This window comes from Pristiophorus japonicus, chromosome 19 (assembly GCF_044704955.1).
Source record: "Pristiophorus japonicus isolate sPriJap1 chromosome 19, sPriJap1.hap1, whole genome shotgun sequence".
Lineage (NCBI taxonomy): Eukaryota > Metazoa > Chordata > Chondrichthyes > Pristiophoridae > Pristiophorus > Pristiophorus japonicus.
The window spans coordinates 49,843,207-49,860,307 of record NC_091995.1 but is presented as its reverse complement, the minus strand read 5'-3'; the positions used below and the strand labels follow the sequence as shown (position 1 = coordinate 49,860,307).

General features: G+C 48.1%; 1 protein-coding gene across 4 annotated transcripts in view; it reads right to left on the bottom strand.

Annotated features, from left to right (window-relative positions):
• Window positions 1–17,101, bottom strand: part of LOC139229847 (class I histocompatibility antigen, F10 alpha chain-like) — a 138,173-nt gene that overhangs the window by 51,908 nt on the left and 69,164 nt on the right. For 2 of the 4 annotated variants that reach the window (XM_070861462.1, XM_070861465.1), the window contains 2 exons: window positions 14,430–14,477; window positions 5,569–8,056 (listed from right to left, as the gene is read on the bottom strand). In XM_070861462.1, the coding sequence (XP_070717563.1) occupies window positions 14,431–14,477 (47 nt within the window). In that variant the 3' untranslated portion in view covers window positions 5,569–8,056; window position 14,430. The other 2 variants (XM_070861464.1, XM_070861463.1) reach the window with 2 other exon arrangements.

The window sequence follows — 17,101 nt, the reverse complement described above, 5'->3', positions numbered from 1 at the left end:
GGTCTCAAGAATGAGAATTATAAAAATCACGCCGTTGTTTAATCGGAAGCCAATGTAGGTCAGCGAGTACAGGGGTGATGGATGAACAGGGCTTGGTGCGAATTAGGACATAGGCAGAAGATGAGCTCACGTTTATGGAGGGTGGAACATGGGAGGCTGGTCTCCCATGGTATGATTGAGAGAGTTAGCAGCAGATAAGCTGAGGCAGGGGCGGAGTCAAGGGATATTATCGAGGTGAAAATAGGCGTCCTTCGTGATACCCTTTGCAAATCCACGAGGACACTGATCAGTTCAGATTTGTCCAATTGTTCATTCACTCTGTCCCTGATGTTACATTTAGTGCCCTACTGGAATCTAACACGTGTGTAGCTATCTGTATCTCCTGCTCTAGGTTTTTTTGCCAATCACCTTAAATCTGTGTTCCCCTGGTTATCACCCCTCCTTCCACTGGAAACAGTTTCTTGTTATCTACTCTATCAAAACCCCTCATTATTTTGAACACCTCGACTAAATCTCCTCTTAACCTGCTCTTCCCCAAGGAGAACAATCTCACTTTCTCCAGTCTCTCCACAAGTCCGTCATCCCTGATATCATTCTTGTAATTCTCCTCTGCACCCTCTCAAAGGCCTTGACATCCTTCCTAAAGCTGAGGCTTGTAAAATGCAGCCTAGAACACCTATGCATGCTTCAGGACAATGAGGCAGCTGGGAGACAAATCCAGCAAGTAGGAAAACACTCATGGTGAGAGACAGTGTATTATACAGGCCCGCATCCCTGGTACTGCTTGTTATCGAAATCTTTAACTGTCACTCAGATTGTGGTATTGGGCGTTTGGCTCATGTTGGTCTGTTGGTTTAGAGAATCATAGAATAGGGCAGCACAGAATGAGACCATTCTGCCTATTGAGTCTGCCCTGGCTCTTTCGAAGAGTCCCACTCTCCCGCTCTTTCCCATGTTCTGCAATTTTTTCTGCTTCAAGTATTTATCAAATTCCCTTCTCAAGGCCACTATTGAATCTGTATCCATCACCCTTTGGGGGTCGAAGTTCGGGCCAGAGGGGGCTTAGACAGTGAGGGGGGTGGGGTGTGGAATGTTTGAGGGAGATAGAGGTGGAGGATGGCAGCAGATGGTCAGAGGAACGTTTGTTCGGGGAGAGCTCCCGAGGGAGATGCTATCCCACCCGCCATCTTGGAAAAGTTATCAGCCACTGGGAAGGTCATCGCTAGAATCATCCTCAACCGTCTTCTCCCTTTGGTTGAGGAGCTCTTCCCGGAGTCACAATGCGGATTCTGTCGATTACAGGGTACAGCGGACATGATCCTTACGGAACGATAACAGCAAGAGAAATGCAGGGAACAGCACCAACCCTTGTACATGGCCTTCTTTGACCTTACAAAGACACTGTTAACCCAGAGGGACTATGGAGCGTCCTCCTCTGTTTCGGCTGCCCCCAAAAGTTTGCCGCCATTCTTCGCCTGCTCCACGATGATATGCAAGCCGTGATCCTGACCAACGGATCCACCACAGACCCAATCCACGTCCGCACCGGGGTCAAGAAGACTTGCGACATTGCACCAACCCTCTTCTCGATTTTCCTTGATCCAATGCTCCAAACTCACATTCAACAAGCTCCCCGCTGATGTGGAACTAAACTACAGAACCAGTGGGAACCTGTTCAACCTTCGTCGACTCCAGGCCGAATGCAAAACCATCCCACCCTCGGTCGTTGAGCTACAGTACGCGGATGACGCGTCTGTGCACATTCAGAGGCTGAACTCCAAGTCAAAGTCAACATCTTCACTGAGGCATACGAAAGCATGATCTTTACACTAAACATTCGTAAGACAAAGGTCCTCTACCAACCTGACCCCGCCATACAGCACTGCCCCCCCCCCCAGTCATCAAGATCCATGGCGCGGCCCTGGACAACGTGGACCACTTTCTGTACCTCGGGAGCCTATTATCAGCAAGGGCAGACATTGACGACGAGGTTCAACACCGTCTCCAGTGCACCAGCGCAGCCTTCGGCCACCTGAGGAAAAGAGAGTGTTCGAAGATCAGGCCCTCAAATCTGGCACCAAGCTTATGGTCTACAGGGCTGTAGTGGTACCCGCCCTCCTGTACGGCTCAGAGACATGGACCATATAAAGTAGACACCTCAAATCGCTGGAGAAATACCAACAATGTCTCTGCAAGATCCTGCAAATCACCTGGGAGAACAGATGCACCAATGTTAGCATCCTCGATCAGGCCAACATTCTCAACATCGAAGCACTGACCACATTCGACCAGCTCCATTGGGCGGGCCACATTGTTTGCATGCCTGACACAAGACTCCCAAAGCTAGCGATCTACTCAGAACTCCTATACGGCAAGCGAGCCCCATGTGGGCAGATGAAACGTTTCAAGGACACCCTCAAAGCCTCCTTAATAAAATGCAACATCCCCACCGATACCTGGGCGTCCCTGGCCCAAGACCGCCATAAGTGGAGGAAGAGCATCAGGGAGGGCGCTGAGCATCTCGAGTCTCATCGCCGAGAGCATTCAGAAAACAAGCGCAGGCAGCTGAAGGAGTGTGCAGCAAACCAGACTCTCCACCTACCCTTTTCTTCAACAACTGTCTGTCCCACCTGTGACAGAGACTGTAATTCCCATATTGGACTGTACAGTCACCCGAGAACTCACTTTTAGAGTGGAAGCAAGTCTTCCTCGATTTTGAGGGACTGCCTATGATGATGCTCCATCCTGACCATTCGTTGCGTAAAAAGCTTTCCCTAATGTCACCTCTGGTTCATTTGCCAATCGTGCCCCTTCGTTATTGACCCTTCTACCAGGTTTTTTTATTTACTCTATCCAAACCGATCATCATTTTAAACCCCTCCATCAAATCTCCTCCCAACCTTCTCTGCTCCAAGGAGAACAAATCCACCTTCTCCAGTCTATCCACCAAACTGCAATCCCTCAACCCCAGTAAATTTAGATTGTACCCTCTCCAAAGACCAGAATTGGACACAATACTCCAGCTGGGGCCAAACTAGTGGTTTATGTAGGTTTAGCAAAACTTCCTGGTTTTTGTACTGTATGGGCTTGATTTTAGACTTTTATGTTTTTGGGGCGATAATGGCGGCGGGGCGGGAAAGTTAGCGGCCGGGAACAGATAGTGCTTTGGCAATGAAGTTTAGGTATCTGGGCCCTGCGTCAGGGGGTGCAGTGCTAAGGGAGGCGTTGTACACCTCTCTTGGCGCACGATGGAAAACACCCGAGCTAAAAAGCTGGGCCGGGAGCGCTGAGAGAGACCTCTGGGGAGGGGGGGAAAACTTTTTCAAAAAAACACAAAACTATTGCCAAAACATTGCCCACGCCACAAAATTAAATGAAAAAAGTCACACTTACCTTAGGAGTCCATTACTCACCTCTTCGCCGATGTGATGGTTGGACCACCCTGATTTCCCAGGCGGTCATTGCGGGCGCGCTTCCGGACGGACGGGTTGGACAAGAGTCAAAACCCACGCCCGTGTCGCAACCAGAGGTGTTGCACACCCAGCGCAGCTCTTCGCGCCGCAAAACTGGACCCGAGGATTGCTGTGGGGCGCAGGTCTCACCTCCCCCACTGCTGCCGCTCCAGGGCGAAAAATGGAGCGTGGAAGACGGGAAAATCCAGCTCTATGCCTCTATTTATAAAGCCCAGGATCCCATATGCTTGTTAACCTGTCCTGCCACCTTCAGAGACTTGTGCACAAGCAATCCCAGGTCTCTCTCTCTTCTTGCGCCCCTTTAAAATTGTACCATTAAGCTTGTATTCTCTCCTCATTCTTCGTACCAAAATGGATCACCTCACACTTTTCTATGTTGAATTTCATCTGCCATGTGTCTGCCCATTCCACCAGCTTGTCTATGTCGTCTTGAAATCTACTACGATCTTCTTCATAAAATGCTTAAAGAAGAAAGTAGAGACATGAAATGGCAGCTTTATTAAAGGATCGCTAATAGTTATGTATCTAAAGATATGCTTCTCCCTTAAGTTAGGAAGTATTGAAATAATAATGAGTTTACTCAAATTACTGTTAGATAACCTTGTCAACTGTTGAATGGTCAGCCATGATCTTATTGAATGGCAAAGCAGGCTAGAGGGGCCAAATGGCCTACTCCTTCTCCCATTTCTTATGTTCTTAACCTTTCCTTATAACTCTGGTGTATGCATGCTCTTGCATCAGCCAAAACTCATTGTCTCCACTCTGTCTAGTTTCAAACAGCCATTATTTTGCACAGACTATTGTGTCCTTGTTTGCCGAGAATTAGGTGTGACCTCCCTCCAAGCGACTGTCAAAGCATGCAATTATATAAGTTGTTATATCTCAAAGAGCAGTGGTCCCAATAACGGCCCCTGGGGAACACCACCTGTATGTGTCGCTCCAGTCTGAAAAACAACCACTCACCGCTACTCTCCGCTTTCTGTCCCATTTGGCATCCATGCCTCCCATCACTGCCCCTTTCATCCCATGGGCTTCACTTTTGCTAACAAATTTATTATGTGACACTTTATCAAAGATCTTTTGAAAGTCCATATACACAGCATCAACTACACTTCCCTCATCAACCCTCTACGTTACTTCAAAGAACTCAATCAAGTTTGTCCAACACGATTTGCCTTTAACAAATCTGTGTCGGTTGTCATTTATTAACCCATATTTTTTCCAAGTGACAGTATATTTTGTCCTGGATTATAGTCTCGAAGTTTCCCCACCACAGACGTTAGGCTGACTGGCCTGTAGTTGCCGGGTTTATCTCTCTCCCCCTTTTTGAAGGTGTGTAACATTTGCAACCCTCCAATCCTCTGGATTAAAAGATTGTGGCCAGAACCTCTGCAATCTCCACCCTTTCCTCAAAAACCCAGGATGCATCCCATGGACCAGGTGACTTTTCTACTTTGAGCGTGTAAAGTCCTGTTCCCTCAGTACAGATTCACTCGAGGCATGTAGTGAAGTCAAGGTCACTCTGGACCTGCACCTTTATTTCACAGCTCTGGAATGCTGCACTTGCCTGAGACCTGTCCTTATATACCTGTCTCTTGCAAGTGCACCCTTGGTGGTAAGGTCTGCTGGTGGTTACAGGTCATATCTTATTACAGTCATGTATAGCATGTTAGGATACAGTTATATATAATAATATAAGATACATGACAGAGCGCTGCCAATCTTTGAAGTATTTCCTCTTTATCTACTTTCATCCCATCCAATTTCTCTAGTGCCCTCCTTTACTGTGCATTGTCAGCATTCTATCCTTTTGCAAAGACAGATGCAAAGTACTCAGTTAATCTTCTCTAACAATGTCTCATGTGGCATCTTGATAAAGGCTTTCTGAAAGTCCATTTGTACGACATCCACCACATTTCCCCCTCACCATGTCTGTTACCTCCTCAAAGAACTCTGAGCTTTGGCAAGCATGATCTTCCCTTCTGAAATCTGTGTTGGCTACTTATTATTACCTCATCCCCTAGAAACGTGGTCATTTCATCCTCAACAGACTCTGATGTTCCCACCATGAGAGGAATTAGACAGAGACAGGAGGTGGAGTGCAAACCTCATTTATTATCGGGCAGACAAAATTGCAGGAACTGAGTCCCATTTGCAAAGCACAATCCCCTCCCACCCCACAAAAAAATAATCTCTGATCTCTAATTCCCTGATCCCAACAATTAAAAGCTCCCCCAAATTCAGCCCATCGGTCAATGCCTCACATCCCCCCCACTGTCCCCCAGGACTGAATGTCTCGTGCTTCGGAGACATCCCTCGCCCGGGACTGTCTCGGGGAGCCCCCCGCCTGGGATTATTGCAGAGATACCCCCCCCTCAGGACTGTCTCGGGGAACCCCATGCCTGGGATTATCTCAGAGACATCTGTCGAAGACACCGATTCAAGGTAAGACTCTTAACACAAGCAGGCCGTCAGATTGTTAGTTTATTTTTACTTGTATACAAGGGGAGGGCCGGCACCCTAGACAAGGGCTAGGGTTACCAACTCCGGTAACAGAGAAATTGGAACATATTTATACACCCAAGTAAACAACTCCTATCATATGTGATGGTTCCTCTTTTTTTTGTAATAGTGCAGAGTCTGGAAGTTTATAATTACCTCATCAGTGTTATCCAATGGAAACTTGTCTTAGCTACCCTTTGGGCTAACCTTTTCCTTGAGCTCCCTGTTCACTCTGCCTGGTTTTTGGTTAACGCATCCTTATTGTGATTATAATTAGACAGAGAAGACAGATGAACTTAACTGCTGTGAGGTATTGCAACCCGTGGTTTCAACTGCTGACAGCTTGTTTGCTGAATTAAGCTTTAATTCCGAGGTTGACCAAATATAATGCCCCAGCAAGCCTTGCAATCTATGGTTGATCATTTTCTATCTTTTCACATTCCTTCCTTATGTCCCTATAGTGACAATAACTTTTAGTCCAACTGAATTTTACAGAGTCTCTCCATCTCCATGGTTTCTGCCTTCTCTGAGGCTTCTGGGGTTGTGGCTATCAACATGGTGGCTGTCCCCGCTGTAGCCCCTAGTTGCGCACAGCAACATTTTATCAGGACAAATACCAAATATAGAGCAAAGATAATTACCAGGAATATGATCAGCCCTTGTACTATGGTTTGACCTATAGGCCCGAACCATCCGCCTGCCCAATCAAACATGCCCCAGGAACCTGGTTTCTTTAACTTTTCAACTTCCTTCCGGATGTGGTCCACTAAGTTACCTATTTCCTCAGAATTGTCAGGAATGTACGTGCAACACTCGGACCCTATTAGTGCACATGTTCCACCCTTTTCAGCCAGCAGATCTTATAGCCACCATCTCATTGTTTAATCCGCTTATAGCTTCTGCAGTGTCGTTTGCGACCTCTTCTAATATTCTAGCCACTTTTCTTATTTCTCTTATGGCAAATGCTACTCCTAGAGGGGGAACAAGGATAGAAAAGAATCGTTGTGTTTCTGTAATGGCTTGTCTGGATCGATAATGCGGGCGATTTGCTAGAGAGGATAAGTGACAAATGTGTGGTACCACATGTGCCAGGTAACATGATCCTGTCCAGTCCCTTGGCAACCAGGGATAGGCCTTGTGGCCACAAACAAAGTATGTTCCATTGTACAAGGTGGTAGTTGAAAGTACCTATCTGGTTGGTGTATGGGACATTCAATGTACAACCTTAAAACTGAGAGGATGTATAAAGGGGAACCTCGTCAGGAGTACCCCTCACTGTAAAATTATATTCGCATTGACTCATGCCTATGAATATTCCTCCGGCCAAGTTCCTTACTAAACATATTGTCCCTGGTGACCTTCCCATACCTGTGGCCCTGGTAAGGGTGAGGAAGGGAGGCTGTTGAGAGTGGTCTTACCTCGGTTGGTACCACCCTTCAAAGGTATTCAGACGATATCGCCCCCCTTTTCCCAGGGCTCTGTAGATATGGGGTAAAGTGATAAACTAGAGGATTCCACCATCTTCCCATCACCCGATGGTGGGTATACTACCACAGACGCAACTCTGATCATTCTAGGGAATTGGCGTGTGCCGTTCTGGTAGATATACCATTCGACTACTTCTGACAGATTAAGTGGGATAGGTCTAAGAGGAATCCCTCCCTGAGAGTGGAGAGGGGTTTGGGTACATATCCAACAACCTCCTTCCTTGTTGTTTTCTGTAGCGTATTTATGGGACATATACAAGAAGGTGTTTACATGCAATTCGGGCATTACAGGTATTATAAGTGTCACAAGGAAACATAGTCCTAAAGTCCATTTCCCTTTACTGATGCGGTTGGTGATTCCTTTTCCTCGTGTCCTGGAGCTCTTTTGCAGTGTGAGGCGTGGATCCATGTTGGTCTCTTCTTTATCTTCATGGCAGTATTGGTGGTCAACAGGATCTGAAATGGACCTTCGAACCTTGGGTGAAGACTATTTTTCCTCTTGAACACCTTCACGTACATGAACTCCCAGGCTCCAAGCTATGGCATCTTCCTTCAGCAGGATCAATTTGGGCTTCCTTTACCTGAGAATGAAAGCTAGAAATATATTTTATTAAAGCAATGCAATAGTTTAGCATATTTTCTTCCATTTTGTGGACATCCATTTGTTTAGCAGTAAACGGTGCAGAAAAAGGCAAACGTTGGGGACGTCCCATGATGATTTCATGTGGTGATAATCCTGTCGTTCTATTTGTTGCTGATCACATTACCATTACTGCCAAAGGTAACAGTTCGACCCATTTGAGTCCAGTCTCACCACATAACTTTGCTAGTTTATTCTTCAACATTCTGTTGTATCTCTCCACCAATACAGCTGACTGTGGGTGATAACTGCAGTGGAAATGTTGGTCGATTTGTAACGCTCAACACATTTCTTTCACAACTGTCCCAGTAAAATGTGACCCATTGTCACTTGAGAGTTGTACAGGTATGCCAAATCGAGGCACAATTTTCTTTTAACAAATGCTTAGCGACAGTAGTTGCGTCATTCTTTTTACATGGAAAAGCTTCAACCCATTTAGAAAACACTTAGAATTACTAATACATACTTAAATCCCATGCATGTGGGTAATTCAATAAAATCCATTTGCAAATTTACAAAAGGCCCCATTGGATTTGAGTGGGAGGCAGATTCTACCTTTTCCATTTTACCTGAAATCATTGTCTGACAAGTAACACAATTTTCACAGATTTGTTTTGCAATTGCCGAAATACCTGGTGCATACCAAGTTGCCAAAATATAATCTGCCACCCTCCTTTTGTATTTGTATTTATTGTTGGATTATAAAATGTCAAATATGGTAATACTGTTATTTTTTTTTAAAATCGGACTTCTCATTTATGCTTAGTGATTCACAAATTACAGAATGCAAAGTACTTGTTTTATAATTGTGTGCTCAACTCCTGGTTTAGAAGCTGAACATCAAAAACTCCAATATTTTGCTCTGTAACTTCAATTTTATGATACGGTGTCTCAAATTACAACCTTTTAAGCTTCAGCTCCTGACTCAGTAGTTGTGTAATTTTATTAAAAAGGCTTCCAAACCCAAGATTTTTCCAATGCAACCAAAATGTTTATCAAGGAGAATCACCTGAAATATCTCAAAATCCCGATTCAGATATTGTACTGCCAATCTTTTATTTAAAATCTCTTTTCTGAGCTGGAAGCTTTCGCGTCAAGGTTTTACACAAAGGGCAATGGGAGCGTACTCCCCCAGCCTGCAGCCTCGAGAGACCACGCAGGCTTTAAAAAAAAAATGCATTACAACTTCCCTTCTCTGTTCTTTATCTCATTCCTAGACTAAATTTATGTCTTTCAACCCAATGTAATCAATGATTACGTGTTTTCTTTTTTGACAAGTGAGCGTGTCGAAATTTATTTATTTAAAACCAACAGGACCGCGCTTTAAAAAAAAATCTTTTGCTCAACAAACCTATCCTTTGTCCATTTCCTAGCTCCGTAACTTATCATCCAAATAAATCCATACCTGCGTTTCTAACTTAAAATGTAATTCAATAAGGTTCACACTCTTAAACTTCCCACATACAGGACAACACTACGAAGGGTCAAAAAAAAGTGGGTGGAGCTAAAACAAACAGACAACTCCCCAGTTTCCCAAACAGGCTTTCATTCATTCAGCAGTCAAAATCAGACAAGTACTCTCATGCAAAAACAGACATTCACAAAAGTGTCTCTTCATTCAACAAAGCTTATTGTTTGGCCAGCTCTATATTTTGGATCCATATACATCACTTCAAGGTGTGGCCTCACCAATATCCTGTATAACTGTAGCAAGACTTCCCTGCTTTTATACTCCATCCCCTTTGCAATAAAGGCCAAGAATCCATTGACCTTCCTGATCACTTGCTGTACCCGCATACTAACCCGTTGTGTTTCATGCACCAGGACCCGCAGGTCCTGCTGTACTGCAACATTTGGAATTGCTCTTCGATTTTTTTCTGCCAAAGTGCATGACCTCACACTTTCCAACATTGTACTATATCTGCCAAATTTTTGCCCACTCATTTAGCCTGTCTATGTCCTTTTGCAGGTTTTTTGTGTCCTCATCACTCATTGCTCTTCATCCCATCTTTGTATCGTCAGCAAGCTTGGCTACGTTACACTCGGCCCCTGCTTCCAAGCTAATATAGATTGGAAAAAGTTGGGGTCCCAGCACTGATCCCTATGGCATCCCACTAGTTACTGATTGCCAACCCGAGAATGAGCCATTTATCCCGACTCTGTGTTTTCTGTTCGTTAGCCAATCCTCTATCCATGCTAATATATTACCCCCAACCCCGTGAATTTTTATCTTGTGCAGTAACATTTTATGTGGCACCTTGTCAAATGCCTTCTGGAAGTCTAACTACACCACATCCACTGGTTCCCCTGTATCCACCCTATTCATTCACATAGAAACATAGAAAATAGGTGCAGGAGTAGGCCATTCAGCCATTCGAGCCTGCACCACCATTCAATATCATGGCTGGTCATTCCCTCAGACCCCCTTTCCTGCTTTCTCTCCATACCCCTTGATCTCTTAGCCGTAAGGGCCATATCTAACTCCCTCTTGAATATATCCAATTAACTGGCATCAACAACTCTCTGCGGCAGGGAATTCCACAGGTTAACAACTTTGAGTGAAGAAGTTTCTCCTCATCTCAGTCCTAAATGGCCTACCCCTGATCCTAAGACTGTGTCCCCTGGTTCTGGACTTCCCCAACATCGGGAACATTCTTCCTGCATCTAACCTGTCCAGTCCCGTCAGAATCTTACATGTTTCTATGAGATCCCCTCTGATCCTTCTAAACTCCAGTGTATAAAGGCCCAGTTGATCCAATCTCTCCTCATATGTCAGTCCAGCCATCCAGGGAATCAGTCTGGTGAACCTTCAGTGCACTCCCTCAATAGCAAGAATGTCCTTCCTCAGATTAGGAGACCAAAACTGAACACAATATTCCAGGTGAGGCCTCATCAAGTCCCTGTACAACTGCAGTAAGACCGCCCTACTCCTGTACTCAAATCCCCTAGCTATGAAGGCCAACATACCATTTGCCTTCTTCACCACCTGCTGTACCTGCATGCCAACTTTCAATGACTGACCCAGGTCTCGTTGCATCTCCCCTTTTCATAATCTGCTGCCATTCACATACTATTCTGCCTTCGTGTTTTTGGCCCCAAAGTGGATAACCTCACATTTATCCACATTATACTGCATCTGCCATGCATTTGCCACTCACCTAACCTGTCCAAGTCACCCTGCAGCCTCTTCGCATTCTGCTCACAGCTCACACCACCACCCAGTTTAGTGTCATCTGCAAACTTGGAGATATTACACTCAATTCCTTCATCTAAAGCATTAATGTATATTGTAAAGAGCTGGGGTCCCAGCACTGAACCCTGCGGTACTCCATTAGTCACTGTCTGTCATTCTGAAAAGGACCCGTTTATCCCGACTCTTTACTTCCTGTCTGCCAACCAGTTCTCTATCCATGTCAGTACATTACTCCCAATACCCATGTGCTTTGATTTTGCACACCAATCTCTTGTGTGGGACCTTGTCAAAAGCCTTTTGAAAGTCCAAATACACCACATCCACTGGTTCTCCCTTGTCCACTGTACTAGTTACATCCTCAAAAAATTCCGGAAGATTTGTCAAGCTTGATTTCCCTTTCATAAATCCATGCTGACTTGGACCGATCCTGTCACTGCTTTCCAAATGTGCTGCTATTTCATCTTTAATAATTGATTCCAACATTTTCCTAACAACTGATGTTTTCTCTCTCCCTCCCTTTTTAAAAAGTGGTGTTACATTAGCTGCCCGCCACTCCATAGGAACTGATTCAGAGTCGATAGACTGTTGGAAAATGATCACCAATGCATCCACTATTTCTAGGGTCACTTCCATAAGTACTCTGGGATGCAGACGATCAGGCCCCAGGGATTTATCGGCCTTCAATCCCATCAATTTCCCTAACACAATTTCCCGCCTAATAAGGATATCCTTCAGTTCCTCCTTCTCACTAGACATCTTGGTCTCCTAGTACTTCCGGAAGATTATTTGTGTCTTCCTTCGTGTAGACAGAACCAAAGTATTTTTGTTCAATTGGTCTGCCATTTCTTTGTTTCCCCATTATAGATTCACCTGAATCTGACTGCAAGGGACCTACGTTTGTCTTCACTAATCTTTTTTTCTTCACATATCTATCGAAGCTTTTGTCGTCAGTTTTTATATTCCCGGCAAGCTTCCTCTCGTACTCTATTTCCCCCCTCTTAATTAAACCCTTTGTCCTGCTCTGCTGAATTCTAAATTTATCCCAGTCCTCAGGTTTGCTGCTTTTTCTGGCCAACTTTATGCCTCTTCCTTGGATTTAACACTATCCTTAATTTCCCTTGTTAGCCATGGTTGAGCCACCTGCCCCGTTTTATCTTTACTCCAGACAGGGATGTACAATTGTTGAAGTTCATCCATGTGATCTTTAAATGTTTGCCATTGCCGATCCACTGTCAACCCTTTAAGTATCATTTGCCAGTCAATTCCAGCCAATTCATGCCTCATACCATCAAAGTTACCTTTCCTTAAGTTCAGGACCCTTGTTTCCGAATTAACTGTGTCACTCTCCATCTTAATAAAGAATTCTACCATATTATGGTCACTCTTCCCCAAGGGGCCTCGCACAACAAGATTGCTAATTAGTTCTTTCTCGTTACACATCACCAAGACTAGGATGACCAGCCCTCTAGTTGGTTCCTCGACATATTGGTCTTGAAAACCATCCCTAATACACTCCAGGAAACCCTCCTCCACCGCATTGCTACCAGTTTGGTTCGCCCAATCAATATGTCGATTAAAGTCACCCATGATAACTGCTTTACCTTTATTGCACGCATCCCTTATTTCTTGTTTGATGCTGTCCCCAACCTCACTACTACTGTTTGTTGGTCTGTACACAAATCCCACTAGCGTTTTCTGCCCTTTGGTATTCCATAGCTCCACCCATACCGATTCCACAACATCCAAGCTAATGGCCCTCCTTATTATTGCGTTAATTTCCTCTTTAACCAGCAATGACACCCTGCCTCCTTTTCCTTTCTGTCTATCCTTCCTAATTGTTGAATACCCCTGGATGTTGAGTTCCCAGCCTTGGTCACCCTGCGGCCATGTCTCGGTGATGTCAATTACATCATAACTGTTAACTGTTATCTGCGCAGTTAATTCGTCCACCTTATCCCAAATACTCCTCGCATTGAGGCACAGAGCCTTCAGGCTGGTCTTTCTAACACACTTTGCACCTTTAGAATTTTGCTGTAATGTGGCGGGTGCAATCTGATTCTCAGTTTCAAGGTGTTAAAGACTGGGCGATACAATGCAACACTGAGCATTGGGCTGGCCAGCTGGAGATGCTGGTCCTGCACAGTCTCAGGCCAGAGATATCGTGGGTGTGGGGTAAACACTTCTGGTGACATCTCATCCTGGACCTGGTCTCCTGTCAGCTGCTCGGTTTCATTCACGGAAATCGAATTACTCTGAAATTAGTCAATGGGGTTTTGTGTTGTCTCTTCCCCCAAGATTCATTACTACTGGTGTTTGGTGGGGAAGGCGGTCGGGTCTGATGGGGTTTATAGCTGGTGTTTGGGCTCTGATGGGGTTTATAGCTGCTGTTTGGAGTCTGATGGGGTTTATAGCTGGTGTTTGGGCTCTGATGGGGTTTATAGCTGGTGTTTGGGGTCTGATGGGGTTTATAGCTATAGACCCAATCAGACCTCAAACACCAGCAAAACCCCATCAGACCCCAAACACCAGATATAAACCCCATCAGACCCCAAACACCAGCTATAAACCCCATCAGACCCCAAACACCAGATATAAACCCCATCAGACCCAAACACCAGCTATAAACCCCATCAGACCCCAAACACCAGCTATAAACCCCATCAGACCCCAAACACCAGCTATAAACCCCATCAGAGCCCAAACACCAGCTATAAACCCCATCAGACCCCAAACACCAGCTGTAAATCCCATCAGATCCGGCCGCCTTCCCCACCAAACACCAGTAGTAATGAATCTTGGGGAAAGAGACAACACAAAACCCCATTGACCAATTTCAGAGTAATTTGATTTCCGTGAATGAAACTGAGCAGCCGACAGGAGGCCAGGTCCAGGATGAGAGGTTACCAGAAGTGTTTACCCCACCCACGACATCTCTAACCTGAGACTGCGCAGGACCAGCATCTCCAGCTGGCCAGTCCAATGCTCAGTGTTGCATTGTATCGCCCGGTCTTTAACACCTTGAAACTGAGAATCAGATTGCACCCGCGAGAATGTACAGTAAACACCAGCTGGAATATCCCAGTCAGAAGCCCAGTGAAGGACCTGCTCACACTATTGATCAATAATATTCATACCTCAGGCTGAGACGAAGGCGTTTGATGAGGATTCCCCTTTATCAGAAGCTGTTAATAGAAGGACTGGCGTTAAAAACCGCTCACCTTCATACAGAGACACCCCCCCCACGTCAGAGAGACAGCCCCACCCTCCCCCACCGTCGGAGACAGACCCCCCACCGTCAGAGAGACAGACCCCACCCCCCACGTCAGAGAGACAGACACCCCCCCACACAAAGACAGACACCCCTCCGTCAGAGAGACAGACCCCCCCCACCGTCAGAGAGACAGACCCCCCATCAGAGAGACAGACCCCACCCCCCATGTCAGAGAGACAGACCCCCCCCCCACATCAGTGAGACAGACCCCCCCCCCCACATCAGTGAGACAAACCCCACCTCCACGTCAGAGAGACAGACCCAACCCCTCTACGTCAGAGAGACAGATCACCCCCCATGTCAGAGAGACAGACCACCCCTCCACGTCAGAGAGACAGACCCCCCCCCCACGTCAGAGAGACAGACCCCACGCCCCCCATGTCAGAGAACGAACCCTGCCCCACGTCAGAGAGACAGATCACCCCCCACGTCAGAGAGACAGACCACCCCCCCACGTCAGAGAGACAGACCCCACCCCCCCACGTCAGAGAGACAGACCCCACCCCCCCACGTCAGAGAGACAGACCCCACCCCCCCACGTCAGAGAGACAGGCCCCTCCCCCCCACGTCAGAGAGACAAACTCCACCCCCACCTCAGAGACAGACCCCACCCCCACCTCAGAGACAGATCCCACCCCCCCCCCACGGCAGAGAGACAGAACCCCACCCCCCCCACGTCAGAGACAGAACCCTGCCCCACGTCAGAGAGACAGACCCCCCCCACGTCAGAGAGACAGACCCCACCCCCTATGTCAGAGAGACAGACCCCACCCCCCCACGTCAGAGAGACAGACCCCACCCCCATGTCAGAGAGACAGAACTTCCCCCCCCCCCACGTCAGAGAGACAGACCCCACCCCCCACGTCAGACAGACCCCCCCCCCCACGTCAGAGAGACAGACCCCACGCCCCCCATGTCAGAGAACGAACCCTGCCCCGCGTCAGAGAGACAGATCACCCCCCACGTCAGAGAGACAGACCACCCCCCCACGTCAGAGAGACAGACCACCCCCCACGTCAGAGAGACAGACCCCACCCCCCCACGTCAGAGAGACAGGCCCCTCCCCCCCACGTCAGAGAGACAAACTCCACCCCCACCTCAGAGACAGACCACACCCCCACCTCAGAGACAGATCCCACCCCCCCCCCATGGCAGAGAGACAGAACCCCACCCCCCCCACGTCAGAGACAGAACCCTGCCCCACGTCAGAGAGACAGACCCCACCCCCTATGTCAGAGAGACAGACCCCACCCCCCCACGTCAGAGAGACAGACCCCTCCCCCACGTCAGAGAGACAGACCCCTCCCCATGTCAGAGAGACAGAACTCCCCCCCCCCACGTCAGAGACACAGACCCCTCCCCCCACGTCAGAGAAACAGACCCCACACCCCCCACGTCAGAGAAACAGACACCAACCCCCCCCTCACGTCAGAGAGACAGACCCCATCCCCCTACGTCAGAGAGACAGACCCCACCCACCCACGTCAGAGAGACAGACCCCTCCCCCCCACGTCAGAGAGACAGACCCCACACCCCCCACGTCAGGGAGACAGACCACTCCCCCCCACGTCAGAGAGACAGACCCCACCCCCCCACGTCAAAGAGACAGACCCCTCCCCACACGTCAGAGAGACAGACCCCACCACCCCACGTCAGAGAGACAGACCCCTCCCCCCACGTCAGAAAGACAGACCCCACCACCCCACGTCAGAGAGACAGACCCCCCCCCACATCAGTGAGACAGACCCCCCCCCACATCAGTGAGACAAACCCCACCTCCACGTCAGAGAGACAGACCCAACCCCTCCACGTCAGAGACAGACCCCACCCCCCACGTCAGACAGACCCCCCCCCCACGTCAGAGAGACCGACCCCACGCCCCCCATGTCAGAGAACGAACCCTGCCCCACGTCAGAGAGACAGATCACCCCCCACGTCAGAGAGACAGACCACCCCCCACGTCAGAGACAGACCCCCCCCCACCTCAGAGACAGACCCCACCCCCCCCCACGGCAGAGAGACAGAACCCTGCCCCACGTCAGAGAGACAGACCCCACCCCCATGTCAGAGAGACAGAACCCCTCCACCACCCCCGGTCAGAGAGACAGAACTCCCCCCCCTCCACGTCAGAGACACAGACCCCACCCCCCCACGTCAGTGACAGACCCCTCCCCCCACGTCAGAGAAGCAGACCCCACCCACCCCCCACGTCAGAGAGACAGACCCCACACCCCCCACGTCAGAGAAACAGACCCCACACCCCCCACATCAGAGAAACAGACACCAACCCCCCCCCCCTCACGTCAGAGACAGACCCCATCCCCCTACATTAGAGAGACAGACCCCACCCCCCCACGTCAGAGAGACAGACCCCACCACCCGTCAGAGACAGACCCCTCCCCCCCACGTCAGAGAGACAGACCCCACCCCCCCACGTCAGAGAGACAGACCCCTCCCCCCACATCAGAAAGACAGACCCCACCACCCCACGTCAGAGAGACAGACCCCACCCTCCCCCCCACGGCAGGGAGACAG